General features: G+C 34.5%; 2 protein-coding genes across 3 annotated transcripts; both read left to right on the top strand.

Annotated features, from left to right (window-relative positions):
- The first annotated feature begins 1,267 nt into the window (after positions 1-1,267).
- On the top strand, positions 1,268-3,703 carry LOC128542605 (uncharacterized). Its single transcript, XM_053512532.1, has 7 exons — positions 1,268-1,339; positions 1,577-1,656; positions 2,253-2,471; positions 2,609-2,783; positions 2,870-3,020; positions 3,264-3,365; positions 3,487-3,703. The coding sequence occupies exons 2-7, from the start codon at positions 1,587-1,589 to the stop codon at positions 3,658-3,660; spliced, it is 891 nt and encodes a 296-aa protein (XP_053368507.1). The 5' UTR covers positions 1,268-1,339; positions 1,577-1,586; the 3' UTR covers positions 3,661-3,703.
- Positions 3,704-3,853: 150 nt separating this feature from the next.
- LOC128543371 (adhesion G-protein coupled receptor G2-like) lies at positions 3,854-9,901 on the top strand. 2 transcript variants are annotated; one of them, XM_053513770.1, is made up of 7 exons: positions 3,854-4,066; positions 4,457-4,563; positions 4,670-4,794; positions 6,413-6,681; positions 7,546-7,645; positions 7,801-8,081; positions 9,075-9,901. In XM_053513770.1, the coding sequence occupies exons 1-7, from the start codon at positions 3,895-3,897 to the stop codon at positions 9,200-9,202; spliced, it is 1,182 nt and encodes a 393-aa protein (XP_053369745.1). In that variant the 5' UTR covers positions 3,854-3,894; the 3' UTR covers positions 9,203-9,901. The 2 variants fall into 2 exon arrangements, with proteins under 2 accessions (XP_053369745.1, XP_053369747.1); XM_053513772.1 differs by having other exon boundaries at positions 3,854-4,563.
- Positions 9,902-17,277: the final 7,376 nt, after the last annotated feature.

The raw sequence follows: 17,277 nt of genomic DNA, 5'->3' as shown, positions 1-17,277 counted from the left end.
ATGAATGTATGTTGATGATCTTTTAAACCGGGGGCTACTGGACAAAAGGCTAAAAATCATGTACTTTAACCTAACTTATTCTTGCTCAGGAAGTAACAATAAAAAAAAATACCAAAAACAGATTTATACACTTCTGTATTAGTGACTAGTGGTAATGTCAGAGCACCCCCTGCTGGCCATATTGGATACACTCAAGGAGTGTGAAAGTGTTCTTGGAAGAGCAAGGCACAGAGTGGTCTAGACTCATGTACTGTTGTTCTTAAAACCTAAAAGGTAAACTTTAAATTATAAACATATGCAGAACAGATGAACTTGATACACAGAGATTAAACAGATTACATTTAAGATTCAAATAAAATCATGAAAGGAAATAGCACAAAAGAATTTTGAATTTCTCTTGTTGTTGTTATTATTATTATTATTATTATTAGTAGTAGTAGTATTAGTATTAGTATTATTATTAGTATTATTATTATTATTATTTACTCTGTGGTTTATTCTCATATATATTTTTGAGATACATAAATAACTGCCTGTAAAGTTTGTGAACGACTGCCCCACCCACATGTGCTGGCTAAACATCCCATTTCAGATTTAGTCCCTCATAGCTGTTATAATAACCTAGACTCTTCTGGGAAGGCTTTCCACTAGATTTTGAAGTGTGGCTGTGTGGATTTGTGATCATTCAAACATGAGATCATTAGTGAGGCACAGTGGTGCACTGGTCCACACTCCAGACCACCAAGGTCTTCCATTCCAGTCTTGGCAATTCATGTCTAATGGTTTACTTCAATCACTTCTTGACTGTTTAATTCTCGAATTTTGTATCGATGTACGTGGAAGAATCCAAATGCTGTGTCCAAATAACTTATGAACCTGATTTTACAAATTTCCTGGTCTTATAACTTTTTATAGATCGTATAACTTATCCATGGATCATCTGTGTCGATTAATAAACTGGTTGATTACTTTCAGTATTTGTTTCCAAAAACATTGGATGTTTATACGGAACATACATTAATCCTACAGAATAGTTTATAATTAACAGCAAAGACATATTTGAATAAACCACATCATATTGAAAGATGAGGCATTATATCCTGGATCTCTGGAGCAATGCACATGACGACATCTTACTGTATGCTTCGGTATTTGTGTATGCAAATTAAGAAAAGTATTTATAACAAGCAATAGAAATGAAAAAATCATCATACTTCCAGTTGAGCTGTTGGGTTTTAGTTGTATTATTTCTAGTTTTAAGTTTAAGTTTTACTGATTACATACTATCACATACTATATTATTTAAGCTCTGTCTAACCTCACCTGAGAACAGATTTTGGTAAGTTTAAAGCTTTATGTATGGAAGTGTAAGATCAACTTTTATTCATAAAAAATAAGCATGATAATAGGAGACAAGCAAATAAGGTTTAGATAGCTATGCCGTTTAAAAAAAATATATTCATAGAATTACAAATACATTTTTAATCACACTGGGAACATTGTAGTCAGTATTTATATATATATTTTATTTATCTATCTATCTATCTATCTATCTATCTATCTATCTTAATTAAAGGGCTGCTGATATGAAACTCCTGTACTTTATGCTTCTGCTGCATTTTGGATCCAGTGTTAACGGTCACTGTACAAAATCAGGTACATTTATTAAATTTTATCTGCAATACATTTTAAAACAGATGTAGTGTTTCTTGCATCAAACAATCAAATACATAACTAAGACATAATAACAATGTAGGAAATTTTTATATTCTCTTTATTTTTTATTTTTTTGTTTTATGATAAGGGTGGTATGAAATGCCTACCACCCAAAAATCTTTCTACACTGATCAGCCATAACATTAAAGCCATTAAATTTAAAATCACCTACGTTTTGGGTTCGCCTTGTGCCACCAGGTTGGGCCTGGCCCCTGAAGGTGTGGCTCCATGGTCTCTTACGATGCGCTTTGCTGTTTGTCCATGGGGTATTCTGGTGCATCTGCATGGTGGCCAGCATTGCCTTTTTCAGCAGTTTTCACAAAATTGGCCTCTTAGTGAGATCAGACCGGACAGGCAGGCCTTTGTTCCCCAGGGACATGGGGGAGCCTTGGGTGTGCATGATACTGGTCACCCGTTGAAGTTGTATAGTTGGTGATCAGTGCTGTTCACTTCACCTGTCAGTGGTCATAATGTTATGGCTGATAGGTCTGTCTATCTATAGATCTATCTAACACTTTTTGTTGTTGTTTATACAGATTATATGAATCAAAGCTTCGTTCTCTACAATCACTCGGGACTGGAAATTACAGAGGATCATAGTGCATTAGGTTGCATGTGGAATGACAGCCAGTGCTATGTAGAGTGCACCTTTTTCAATCTCACCCAAAATCTAACGGGTCTATACTACATGAGTCCGGTAGAAACCATTTTAATCACTAATCAAAGCCAAAAGCTGAGCTTTGTATTCAATATGAGTAAGGCAAATTTTTGATTTTCCTGCAGAAGTTTAATACATTTCTTGGTTTTAACAAAACAATTAAATCATTTAATAACCGTTAGTAAGGTTCATTATGTTTGTTGTGGTTATCTTGTTTGTTTTTTTCATCTTTAGGCCAGCAAGAGGTAACATGTAATGTTACGAAGTGTTTAAAGGATGCGATCGAAGATTTAATAAATTACTCATCCAACTCGAATGACCTGAAAGATTTAAAAAGACCAACAGAAATAAAAAAAGCATGCTCTGAGTTGTTTAATTCTGACAAGAGCATTAAAAAAGTTTTTATCAGGTATGAAATAAAAGAATACAATCCTCTATTGAGTGCCAATAAATTGTACCTGAAAAAAAAAATATTTCAATGTCTGTGTAACACAGGGCAGAGAAAAAATACATTGACAATCTTATCAACTTAACGTTCAATGGAACATCCAAAAACTATGACCTAGAGGAATTTAGCTTGCTTGCAGTTCAGATGGATTTGATGACACCCAAAGATCTCGGGCTTGTACAGATCTCTGCTCCGAAGGTAACACTTATTAATAACTCAGATATATAAAACCTTTAGGGATGTGTTGTTAGAGGAAAATAATTCCTGATGCATGATGTAATGCAAATCAACTGAAATCATTTACAGAAGTAATTTACAATCATTACAGTGTTTTGTTATATTTATAAACAGCATGTCATACTTTTTACCTATTAGTGCTGTTCAGAATGTTTAAGCAAATAACCAGATCTAATTCATCTTTTTCTTTCCTCTGTCTGCTAGGTGCCTGGTGATAATCTGTATTTGGATGTATTCCTCCCTCATGAGCCTTTCGTGAACGTCTCAGTCGGCATAGTGGTGTATTCCTCCGCTCAAATATTTACAGTGGGTTTTTAGTAACCTCTCATAATATATTTAAATTGCATGGCATGCATTTCTTTTAAAAGCGTGAGTTAAATAATAATAATAAAATGAATCCATATTCCTTTTCTGCACATATTCACAGAGTGACGCAGCCACTGTATTGAAGTCCAATGTCATTCGCATTGAAACTGTTGGACAGGACATCAAGCACTTGTCTGAACGGCTTGTTATCAGTTTTTCAATGAACAGCATGAAAGTAATACCTGTAAGTGATTGCCTGTATGCATTTTCAGATTTGTTTTGTCCATGCATATGAATTTAACATGCGAATAATCAAGTGATTCACATATGAAATAGACACACACATGGTTTAGAGACATGTACTGTAAACATTCAAATTAAGTGCATTTAAAATTTTTTAAACATATATATTTTAGTACATTATATTTTCAATTGTTACACATGACTAATGTCTTTTACCAATGTATTTTTTTATAATATGATTTTCTCACAATTACATTTTTGTCAGATGTGATCCCCACAGTGGTACATGTGTTTGCTTGAATTTGTATGTGCAACATTATGGCATAACAGTTTGAAATGCACTTCATACAACAGTCTGAAGGCGGTATGTAATGTATTATTAATGCTGCGCTTATGTTTATTCTCACAGAAAAATTATACCCTGTCATGTCAGTTCTATGATGTGAATGCTGCACTCGGTATGTAGAATTTTGCCAAGCGCCTTAATGTTGAAGGTTGTTATTAATCGGATAACAGTGAGGAGAACCAACAGTGATAAGAAAACCCTTTTAAGTAATTTAGTCTAAATATTTTAATAAATAAATCAAATAATCAATTCATTAATAATAATCAATCGATTCACTCACTCACAGACAGTTGTTGTGTCTGCATTCATGCAAGATTATTAGGGTGAACCACAGCAGCTCAAGAACATCACAGAAACCCTACTGACTCCACTCATATCCGTCCTATTAACATCCTATTAACAAACTAAGTTAAAGCATCCTTTGTTGATACGTGTCTACTTCTTAAGCACAGACTACAACATGGTTAAAACTAATCACAGGTTTTTATTATGTCCCAAATAGGGCAGGAGTGGAATGACATGGGGTCTTACACAGATCTCGATAACTTTAACAACAGCAACACTGTAAACTGCTCATATGATCACATGACCCCCTTCGCGGTACTTCTGGTAAGCACCAAATGGATACCAGAAATGAAGTTCGTAAACTATAATCTATGCTGTAATTTTGTTAATAATTATGTATTCTCTGCTTGTTTTGTGTGCGTCTCATTAGGTCGATATGAATTTGGCACGAATTAACCAAGTGCATTGGACAATCCTGTCCTACATCAGTTATATAGGTTGCAGCCTTTCTGGACTTTTTTCAGCAGCCAACATCTTCCTCTTCATTTTCATGAAGTAGGTATTGTGATTACATATAAATGTGATGACATGCCACTGATACATTTAAACAGGTTTTTAATTCGTTTTTTTTTAATCAGTTGCTTTGTGAGAAAGTCAATGATCTTCTTTTTAAAATGTGATATTGTGACTAAGCTACCATTGAAGACTAAAAAGTTAAATATTTGATTTCAGAGTTAATGCCATACAAGAGTGTCACACAAGGCCGAATAGTAGATCTGAACTACCCGGGTCCCATAACTTTAGAGGGGCCATGGACTAAAATGTTTCAAAAATGACTCCTCGGTATGGTATATGATGGAGAAATCACCAGAATATAGTGGTGATATAGAAAGGGTGTGAGTTCAATCTCAGCACCACTAAGATAGGACTGTTGTGTAACTGAGCAACATCCTTAACCCCTCAACTTATCAGTTATAAGATCATCAGGAATTAAGTTATGGGCAATAATGTCAAATATTCCGATTTTAGTACTAGGGGTGTAAGGGTACATGTATCTGTGCCATAACATTTGGGATGAAATGTTTGGTTCAGTAAGCGTTGTGTAATTAATTAATATAGTCTAGCTATAGTGGCTGGGCCATTCTCTCTGCTGTTTAATGTATGAAAATGATGGATGTTCATAAGTGGCAAGAAAAAGTATATATCTTTTGGATTTTCATGGTTTTCTGCATTAATTTGTGCTGATCAGAATTTTATTGTGTGTTATTATTTTAGACACATCATGTTTGTCAATACCCTTGACTAAGATGAAGATCAGGACACATTTTATGACAAATGATTGCAGAAAACCATGAAATAGTTTTTTCTTGGCACTGTATATATACCGCTTAAAAGTTTGGATCACTTTCCCAACTCCAGTAGTTGTTCCTAATTTTTTTTTTTTCTTTCTACATTGTAAAGAAATCCTGAAGGCATCCAAAATACGCAATAATCTCCTTTGAACAGTTGATATTGAGATGTATCCGCTCCTTATGTTATGTAAAGCCTTTATAACGGCTCTAATCTGAGGTGCTGTTTGTTAATTGGTGGTTTTTGAGGCTTGTAACTCTAAATGAATTTCTCTTCTGCAGCAGAGGTAAGTTTAGGTCTTACTTTCCTGGGAAGGTCTTCATTAGAGACAGTTTCATCATGGTGCTTGATGGGTTTTGCAAATGCACTTGACACAATACTGTTCTTGTAAAAACTGTTCCAGAAAGGCTGTCTTAAAATAAAAAATGACTGTTTTTGTTACATAATTACCTAATTCCATATGTGTTATTTCGAAGTTTTGAAATCTCTAGTATTGTTAAACAATGTGGAAAATAAATCACTAAACTGAACTAAAAGAAATTTGTAAGTGACCCCAAACTTTTGGTGATGGATAGATGGATGGATAAATTGATCTAGATCTATGAACTATAAACAATCTGGCAGGTTACACTAATTAGCCTAATCTGCTTCTGTCTTTGGAAGAAAAGTTATGCTTCTTTCTAAAAGAACAAGAGAATTCAAACCATTTTAAGGAAATAAATTAAGTTCCTTTCCATGCCCAAATTAATTCGTGACCTGTCTGCATATAAGAATAAACAACATAAGCAAATATTGTATAAAAATAAATGCTCTGTTTTTACAGGAGCTCATACAAAGACAATTCCCTCCGCATCCATGTGTCTTTGAGCGCAGCCCTTTTCCTCCTCAACGCCAGTTTCTTGTTCAGCGAATGGGGAGCCTCGTGGTCTGAAAACAGTGTGTGCGTCTTAATAGCAGTGATAATACAGTTCAGTCTGCTGTCCTGTTTCTCCTGGATGGCCGTTGAAGCCCTACACTTGTACTTGCTTTTAATCAAAGTGTTTAACACCCACATTAAGCACTACATGGTCAAGCTGTCCCTGTTTGGATGGGGTAAGGAATCAGATCACGTGATCTACACTTCAAAACACACTGCAATATAAGCCAAATAATGTCTAATACAGTCAAAGTGTGTTTATTCCTGCAATTATCCCATCGGCTAATCATGTTGCAGCAGAGCAATACAGGCTTTTTGAATCTGGAAAAATAAAGGCTAAAAAAAATGTTTTTATTATTGTAATGCTGAGCTTTACAGTTTTTTAAGCTTTGAAGTTTCTTTCAACTTTGAAGCCTCAGAGTTCTGTTCTTGGCACATTGCAGAGGGATATAATGAGATCTACTGCTAAAGTAGCGTTAGGTTTAAAAGAAAAAGAAATGTGTCCCAGATAAGTTTTAAGGTGAATTAAGAGAGGAAGAGTCATTGCTTGTTGTGTCCGCCGCACCTTGATACACTTACCGGTCCGGGCCCGATCGACCGGGAGTGAGAAACACACCTACACACACACACACACACACACAGGCATGATGATTACCCTATGATTAACATAAACAGGCAGGAGAGAGGAGATACATTTGCATTCTCCTGATCAAACAAAACAAGCTGATTAAACAAGTCATTTGGATGCTGTATGGATACAGGATATAGAAGGCATTACCACATAAGGCAAAAGGAAGCACAGGAAGGGGGCTGTTCTCAGGGCACAGGAAGCTTCTTATTAGATTATAATGTTTTACAATATTATAATACCTTACAAGTAGTTAATTAACATTAAACAACCCATAATGTAATGCATTGCACTGCTGTCATATGATTGACTGATTGGAAAATTGTCTGAACGTTCAGATGTACACTTGATCCCATTAAAGCGGTCATTGAGTGTATTGAACTCATAATATTCTGGATTTTTTTCCCCCCAGGATTGCCTGCTGTCATTATTGTAGGAAGTCTGTGTGTGTATGGGAGTAAGCCTTTTTATGGCATGACAAATATAGAATTATCTGACAGTAATACTCATATGTAAGTCGACTAATAATACTAAAAATAATAATAATAATAATAATAATAATAATAAAAACAGTTTCAAATATAGATGGCAGACTTACAATAATCTTAAAAATAAATCTCTTAATTCGGTTCCTGATCCTATAAAATATATATGATTTGTGCCACAGCTGCTGGATTACTGACAGTTTCTTCCTGTATGGCACGAACGTCACCTTCTTCTCCTTAACGTTCCTGTTCAACTTGTCCATTCTGGTGGCAGTGACGCAACAGATCTTTAAACTGCAAAGACTAAACTTTAGAGGCAGAAAACTTCCATCTCGTAAGGACATTTGCACAGTCCTGGGCCTGACCATCCTGCTGGGAATGACATGGGGTTTTGCTTTCTTCACCTCAGGATACACAAACTACCCCATTCTTTATCTTTTCTGTATCTGCAACAGTCTGCAAGGTACCGATACTTTACTATTACAGTATATCTAAAAAGAAAATTTACCTAAAAACATGACTTTTATCGATTTCTGATTCTTATTCTAATCCTTTCATGTGTTCATTTTAGATTTTTTAAAAACATTTTTATGTATTATTATTTTAAAATCATATGATGTATGATTTTCTATAAATGTAATTTATACCAGTATATAAAGAGTATATAGAGATACATTCTACATTCTCCGTTATACCTAACATGTCTAATCTCTAAGGTAATGTTCAGGCATGAAATCAATGAAAAGGCATTAATGTTGAAAACCAAATTAGAACGGATTACCTGCTATACAGATAATATAGTTTTATTATAGAATTTTTTTAATTAAGCCAAAAATGCTTTTTTATAAAATAATAATTCTGACATTTTAATTTATTCATCATATGTTTAATTTTAGGTAAAATAAAAAAGTTTGGGTTTTTAATTTATCCTATTACACTTTTAAAGAAAGAGACAGGCAGACAGACAGAAAAACAAAAAGAAAGAAAGAAAGAAAGAAAGAAAGAAAGAAAGATTTTCCATAGGCATGCCTCACTGACTGCAACAAATAGTGTAGAGCAGTGTTTTCCAAGGTGTGGGTCGTGGTGACCCCATCTGTAAAGGTAGTCAAAGTTTCATTAAAGTTACTTATGATTCGTATACAATTAAAAAAAGCAACCAGAACATATCAAACAAAGATGTGGAAAGTTAAATTAAATGGAAAGAAGTGTAAATTATTAATTTTGTATATTTTGGAATATATGTTTTTATATAGATTACAAATTGGGCCACATGATTCTTACATGATTTGGGGAAAAGGATTTCAGGATAATCATATTTGTGCTCAGAGTTGAAATTGTTTAGACTGGGAAACTTTGGACACTTATTCTGCTTTGTGGGATTTTTAGGAAACCATCAAGGGGATCTAAGTTCAGTGATGGCCCATGACATTAATGATTTTTTTTTCTTGATGCTCAGGATTTTTTATCTTCGTGTGGTTCTGTGGTATATTGAAGCGGAACATGAGTCCCATGGCAAAAACCTCAACTATGTCCGAGTCAACCAGTTCTGAAGTCAAGACCAGTAAAGGAAGCTTTACCAAATGATTGGTTATTATGCATCATTCAGTGGTTATAGTGTTATCATATTTTTATGTTTTTGTTATGACAGTTTGACATTTGTGTTGGGGGAGCAAACCTTTTAACTGATGTCAGCACATAGTTCAGCTACTACGTGGCATGTTATGTATATACAGTGACAAGCTTTTTAAGCCAAACAACACACAGTGCGTCAAACCAAAATGTGTTCACATTGTGCCATATCACACACACACACAGCCGTACTCGTGTGGAAGTAAACACCTTGTTGTGTCCTATTGTTTAAAATCAATACCTTTTTGAGTACCCAGGTCACATGTCACATTAGGTCAATCCCAATGTACCATGTGGCATGACATGATGAATGCTTAAAAGATTAATACATTAGACAATGAGTGATTAAAAATGAATTCAGCACAAAACCAAACATTAAAGTTTTTTTTTTAATAACCATTTTCAGCTTTGCAAAACAGACCACTTGAGCAAGTCTAAACTGGATTTTGACTCCATAAAAGGCTGATGAATAGGAATCCAAATGTTTTTAAAAAGCTAAGGGCTTTAAAACCAAACAGATACAACCAAGATTTATGAACTTTACAGACATGGAAGTGAGAAAAACACCAGGCAGAGAGCCACTAGATTCTGTACAGAGAATGTCACTAGTGGCCTCTAGCGGACAATATTGGTACTGCTCCACAGAAGAGCTGTAACGACTATTGTTATAACCACAACCAAGCATCGAATCAGGAAAAAAATTATAGTGCATTATGGAAGTGGATGTTTTTAACATATAAAAAAATCCCAATTTATTCTAAATGTTTCCCCAGCCATAATATATTTACAACAAATGATTTTATTGGAAGGGGGCGGTGGTGTAGTAATTATCACCTTGCACCTCCTGGGTCTGGGTTCAATTCCCGCCCAGGTCTGTGTGCGTGGATTTTGCATGTTCTCCCTGTGCTTGGTGGGTTTCCTCGGGATACTCTGGTTTCCATCCAAAATAATGAGCATGTAAGTGTGTGTGCCCTGAGATGGATTGGCACCTTGTTCAGGGTGTCCCCAACCTTGTGCCCTTAGTCTCCTAGGACAAGTTCCAGGCCCCCTGCAACCCTGTATACAGGATAGAACACTATAAACGAAAATGACTGAGCAAGTGAGTGAGTTTTTATTGGACCTACAGTCTCTTAGACACAGTGTAGTGACATTTCAGCCACTAGGGGGGCAATGCCCTACTGCTTCCTGTAAACTCCACCTATTCCACCTATGTTGTTATGTAATATACATATTATTACAAAACCTAAATGTTACTTCACCACCTCTCTACGTGACCAAAGATATGTTTCATAATCAGTTGCACAGTCCCTTTATTTATTTATTTATTTATTTTTTGGCCACTGAACTCCTTATTATCCACATTCTGAAAGTAAAAGGTGCACATTGTTTTGAAGAATATATACTGTAGTGTGTATAACAGTCTTTATCAGTGCAATATATTTTAGACTGGATACATATAAATCTTTTATCACCTTTACTTTTAACTACACTGATCTGAAAATGTTCATGTTAATGCATGAAGTATCACTATCATTAAACTAAAAATAGTTTCTTATTGTGTACAGTGTGATTAAATTGCATATGCATTTTGATATGAGAATATTGTCTTAAACTTCAGCAGTGAGTGTGTATACATATAGATTTAAATATAAATGTAATTTATAAATTGTATATTTTGGTTGCTTTCAGCATTGTTTTAAAATGTGGAAAGAAATAAAAATATGGAAAGACCATGGCATTAGAAGGTGTGTCCAAACTTTTGTCTAGTACATAAGGCTGCATGGCGGCTAGAACACTTTCCTTTCTTTTCTGTCACTGGCTGGGAGAAAGCAAATGTTAGCCTGCACCCTCTTTGGTTGGTATATGGCGTGTTATGAAAAGAGCTGTCTGACTGACTCATGCAAATAAATCATATTAATAAGAATGAGGAGTAGCAATGTGGGGCAGTCCTGAAACAGGATATACAGATATTTTAATCATGAATGTGGCAGCTTTTTCCTCTTTAAGTAATTTGAATGTGTGTTCAGTTAAAACCAAAAGTAAAGTCTGATTCTACAGTCCAAGTACTGAAGAATTAAATACGTCTTCGAATTGCCCATATACAGGGTCTTGGTGGGCCTGAAGTGTGTATGTGTATATGTGCCCTGTGACGGATTGTCATCCTGTCCAGGTGTACCCCGCAATCTGTCCTAAGTCTTCTGGGATTCCCCCAACCCTGTATACAGGATAAAGCAGTATAGATGACAATGATGACTAAAAGTTGTAAAATCTGTGTCCAGACAAAAATAAAAATATCTGTCAATTTGTACTATATACTTTGGAGGCTAAAAGTATGGAGACAAAAGTGAAGTTCAATGGTATAACGACATTCTCTTTTGTAATTTATATAATGACGATCAAGATAATAAGAATAATTCTTATTTGAAGCAATGAAATCGCTATACAGCAATCAATATTTAGTATGTATTATTATTATTTTTCCCCCTCGCTGGATCTGGCTGGGAATAGAGTCAAAAAAGTACACTGGTATCACGTCCCCAATTCATAGCTGCTTGATTGTTCCTGAAGGTCATGTGCCTAGTTTATTGACACTCCTGCCTTCTTCCTCACCTTTGCCCAACAGTTTTCTACTGGGTTTAGGTCTGGAGATGACCCAGGCCAGTGTTCCAAAAGCTGAATACTAATATCACAGCCAGTTGTTCATTAGTTTTTCAGTTAAGTGGCATATCGCTTCCTCCAGATAGGATAGAACTAATTAGTGAACCTAATTTGTGCAGTGAGAGCTATAATACATGGCATATGCTGTCTTAATACTTTTGACCAGCAAGCACTCAATGGTAACTTTTTTTTACACACAATCTATTTTCTAATCAACTCCAAGCTGATCACATCTTTTCTTTGCACGTTATACACGTCATTTTAGCTTATTGCTCTCTTTTATGATTTTTCATACTAGTACAGGTTTTGCTGGATATATTTCATGTAAATGTAGATATATTACAACACTTGTACCTACTGTGAAAAAGAACAGGTGTGTCTTGTAATAGTATTACACACTAATCAATACTTTTGTCTGCTAGATTTTAAAAATAATAAGCTGTTTGTATGTTTACTTTAAAAAGCAAGGAAAGTTTTCCAAGGCAGTCTATTTACAGTGGTACAGTTTGAAGACAGAATGACAAAAGTGTACTTTATTGCAGAGGATCAATCAAACAGTCGTGTATTTGAAGCTAATTTTGGTATTTGTTTCCAAGAATTCTTGTTATATGGAACGACTTATAAAAATTTTTAGCTTGGAAAGCCACACAACGCATTTAAATTAACCCCATGGTATTACAAAATGAGGCACTGTGTCCTCGACATGGAACAGTATATACCTAATACTCTGGTATTTGTGTATGCAAATGAATAAAAGGATCTGTACCGGGTATAGAATATAACCAACAGGAATGAGACATTACCATTGTTTCACTTGAGCTGTCTAGTTTTGGATAATATTTGGTAAGTTTACACTTTACATGTCTGATTTACATGGTTTTAGGGACCAATATGTGTGTACAGCTTATTTATTATCTATATAACAAAATTCAGCATTAATACTAATACAAGACTTAAATAATTCTTGACATACTTTGCTCTTCCAACTTTTCATAATGTCTACAAAAACAGGGATGACCTTGTAATTACAAAGGTGTTTCGGGTTTTTTTTTCCGGAAATCATTGTTGCTACTTGTTTTGTTTTGTTTTGTTTGTTTGTTTGTTTGTTTTTGAATACTGTTATTTGTTGTTACAGCTACAGTTTTTATATCTATTTATAGACGAAGGCTGCTGATATGAAACACCTCTACTTTATGGTTCTTTTGATGTTTGGAGCCATTCCTGATGATAGCTCTAATACGTTAGGACGACAGGAGGGTACAATAATTTAATTTCATCCTACATAGACGTTGATTAAACTGTAAAGTGTCTTACATCTAACAATCAAATGTAAAAATAACACAAAAATAGAAAGTTTTTTTTTTTCAAAAATCTTCATTATTATTTCATTATCTGTTTTATAATCCATCCTACAGTATTATCTAGTGGACCATGTATTACTTGCTTCTTTACTTCTTCTTTTTATCCAGCTAATATGACTCAGCACTTTTTAGAGAATAGCACAGAGTATACAATTGTAGTGAACACTACTATATCACTCTGCAATTGGGGAGACCAATATTACATCACAAGACTGGCAGAGTGTCCCCCTGTCAATCACACCACAATTACAACGAGTCTGAACAACTTGAAAAGACTAAAAAATGATACAATAAAAGAAGAAAAATTTACTTATTCAGGCTTTAACATAGATTTTTTTCTCCCTGAATAACCTTGCAACTTCTTAGTTTTTATGAAACTGTTACATTCTTTAATCATTTTTAATAAGCGTCATTATATTTGTATTTACTGTAGGTGAGCAAGAACCCACATGTAAAATGTATGCCATAAAGTGCACAATTGCGCTGATAATTAATTCATCCAACTCTAATGACTTGGAAATAAAGGATATGTGCACTGAAATGTATGCTTCAGATAATACTGGTGAAAATATATACTACAGGTAAAACAATAAATAAAACACAACAAATAGTGTGTGTGTGTGTGTGTGTGTGTGTGTGTATCTATAAATTAACTAAATATGTCAACTTCTATGCTACACAGGGCAGCAAGAATGTATATGGATTCTATAAGTTCCCCATTTAATGGGACAAACAAAACCTATGACCTAGGAGACTTTAACATGACTGTAGTCAGGACAAATCCCACAGATGCTGGGCTTGTTCAGATCTCAGCTCCAAAGGTAACACTCAGCCACAGTTGATTCTCAAATAAATGAGGAATAAAACACAATGTTGAAGGAGTTACTAGCTAGAATGTTTTTTCCATTATTTTAATAGCAACACATGATAACTGTGCATCAAAAATTTAAATTTTTATCTTATACAACCACATTTTGGGAACAATTTTGAAATGTTAATAATAATTTTAAAAATAAATGTATTTACTTACAATAGATTTAATGCTCTAGAACCTTCAAATAAACATATTTATGTTAACACTTATGGTATATTATAGCAGCTATAAACTATTAATTATTCTCCCAACGACTGTTATTGTCTCTTGTTGTTTAAAAAAAAAAAATCTTTGTGATGTTACAGAGAAACCTAAAACCTAAAACCTCATTATTGCCTGACATAAAAATAAATATATCTATTTACAACCATCATTAACATATCATTAATTATACATTCTTGTTTTATAAAAACACCATGTTTATTAGTAGTGTTAGATGTTGTGTACATCATCCATTGTTATCCATTGTTCATTATGTATCATTATACAAAATGATAAGATTTAGGATTTCAACAGTGCTGCATCAAGTAACATGCTTGTAAAATTAGTAAGAAAAGCAAATGTCTGTTAAACATCACCAAGTTAATGAGAATCTTTTATTTCAAAGTGTTTAAGTGAATGGCATCTGATCTAAATAATATCTAAATAATTCAAAAATAAATAAATAAAAACCAGTCATTTTAAAGTGTTTATATAAATGACTTCTGATCTGATGAATTATCTAATAGCTGTCTGATGACGATCCACCCATTATTGTATTCATCCCTTCTGGACACATTATAAATGCCCCAGAGGAGCGGATTACATTTGGTGTAGTGACATATCCCCTTCTTCAAGTTTATATAGTAAGTCTAATGTCAGCCTTTATAAAACTTTTATGTTGTGCACTACTATTATATTACTGATGTTAATCTAAAAATGTTAATCTATATCTCTTTTCTGCACATATTCACAGAATGACCTGTACCCTCTGTCAGAGTCTAACATAATAGTCATTGAAACTGTTGGACGTGAGTTTAATAATGTGTCCAATAAACTTAACATCATACTGAACACTAAAGAAATAACACCCGTGAGTCGTTATCTATCTATCTATCTATCTATCTATCTATCTATCTATCTATCTATCTATCTATCTATCTATCTATCTATCTATCTGTCTGTTTGTCTGTCTATCCACTTTTTTTTAGACTATGATTATTTACATGTACTGTAATGCATTTGGTTTATTTTGTAGAAGGTAAAAAGTTTAAACACATGATTTATTTATTGATAGAATCCTTATTGTTCACATTATGTAAGAAGGGTTTCCTGAATTTGCATCACCTTTAATTGATATTATTCACAATATAATGTGGAAAAACTCTAAATATTAATTTTATTATTATTATTATTCTTTATTGTGTCCTTGTTGTTATTTTCATAGGGAAATCATAACCTGTCATGCCAGTTCTATGACGAAACAGGTATGTACAGTAGGACAAAGGTGTAGTTGGTTATCGGCTTTATGATGGTGATGAGCACTAACTTTGACGAGAACCTGACCTCAGAATAAACTTAAATATAAATATGAGAAGTAAACAAATATCACAAAACAGAAATTAAATCAGTAGGTAAAAGAAACACCAAGATCAACAGGTGCAAACTGAATACTGAGTAAAACCCCAGTGAAACTAAACTAATGAAGTATGAAACAGAGAAACACAACATCAACATCAAAGTCCCTAAACAAAGAACGCGTATAAAGGTGTAAGTTTAGACATACTGTAGAAAAATATCTTTGTGTAAATAAATGAATGAGAATAAAATAATACAATAACAATAATTTTGACTGTGTATGTGACGAATAAAATTTAAATAAAAACTTTATTTGAATTTGAAAAGCTGGGTTATGCAAAGGATTAAGAATTTCACCGAGCAGGAACGTACATGTAGGGGGAAAAGGCTGTTACAAATGTTATATTTAAAGGTTAAATCATTAAAAGCTTAATGTATAATGAAATGCTAATTATGGGATATATTATGCTACATGTTTGCTAAGGTTTTTTTAAGTTGTTACTATGATTTTGCTATGCTTCTATAGTGATCAGGTCAGTTGCTAGCCTTTTACCTAGTGATGTGCCATCTGGTTGCTAAGGTGTTGCTATTTGGTTGCTATGAGAACCCATGTGATTTAATGCGCTTTCTTGGTTGTTGCTAAGTGGGCATTGGTGGGTCAGTGGTAGGTGTTTCGCCTACCATGTGGAAGGCCTAAGTTCAATTCCCAGCCAGTGTCCAAACCCCAGCCAATGGATGCAGTGCCGGTCCCAAGCCTGATTAAAATAAGCGGGTTGGGTCAGAAAGAGCATCCGGTATAAAAAAAAAAACCTGTGCCAAACTTACCGGCATAGTCTGCTGTGGCGCCCCCTTGCTGGAAGCACCCGAAAGACCATCAAAAAGTGTTTGCTAGAGTCTTTCTAAGTAGTTGTTATGATATTGGCACCTCACACCTGGTTGGAGCTCTCATGTGATCTGCTTAGGATTTATCTTCTTGTAGTGATTAACCACTTGATGGGTTAACCGAGGGATGGTTCCACTTGATGACCATGAAGTTGGTCTTGGAATCAGCTTATATGGACAGGTTTTCTGTGATGGTTTGTGACTACAGTCAATGAGTAGTTTTTTTTTAAATCACAGTCTCTAACAAGGAAACTGGTTTTATATTTACTTTTCCTGTAAACCTTCAACCTCATAGCACACAAATAGAGCAGGGATTCTCTCCATGGTCATACTATCTGATGTCAGCCCAATGAGAATGATTTCCCTGTTTCTCTCAAGGTTTCTTCGTATTGTCATCTCAAAGAGGTTTTTTCTGCACACAGGGCTTGTTTATCAGGGACAAAGTCACTCATTACTCACTCATTGTCTATAAGTCACCGAGGTCCTGATACCTATTCCAGACTTACATTTACATTTACATTTAGGCATTTGGCAGACGCTCTTATCCTTTTTTTTTTTTATCTCATTACACATCTGAGCAGTTGAGGGTTAAGGGCCTTGCTCAAGGGCCCAACAGTGCAACTTAGTGGTTGTAGGGTTTAATGATACTGAGTAATGATACGACACCTGTGGAGCAGACAGCGCCTTGTTTGTGGTTG

This window comes from Clarias gariepinus, chromosome 15 (assembly GCF_024256425.1).
Source record: "Clarias gariepinus isolate MV-2021 ecotype Netherlands chromosome 15, CGAR_prim_01v2, whole genome shotgun sequence".
In the NCBI taxonomy this organism is placed as follows: domain Eukaryota; kingdom Metazoa; phylum Chordata; class Actinopteri; order Siluriformes; family Clariidae; genus Clarias; species Clarias gariepinus.
Note: the sequence above shows the minus strand (reverse complement) of the source record. Positions and strands in the feature narration are given on the sequence as shown.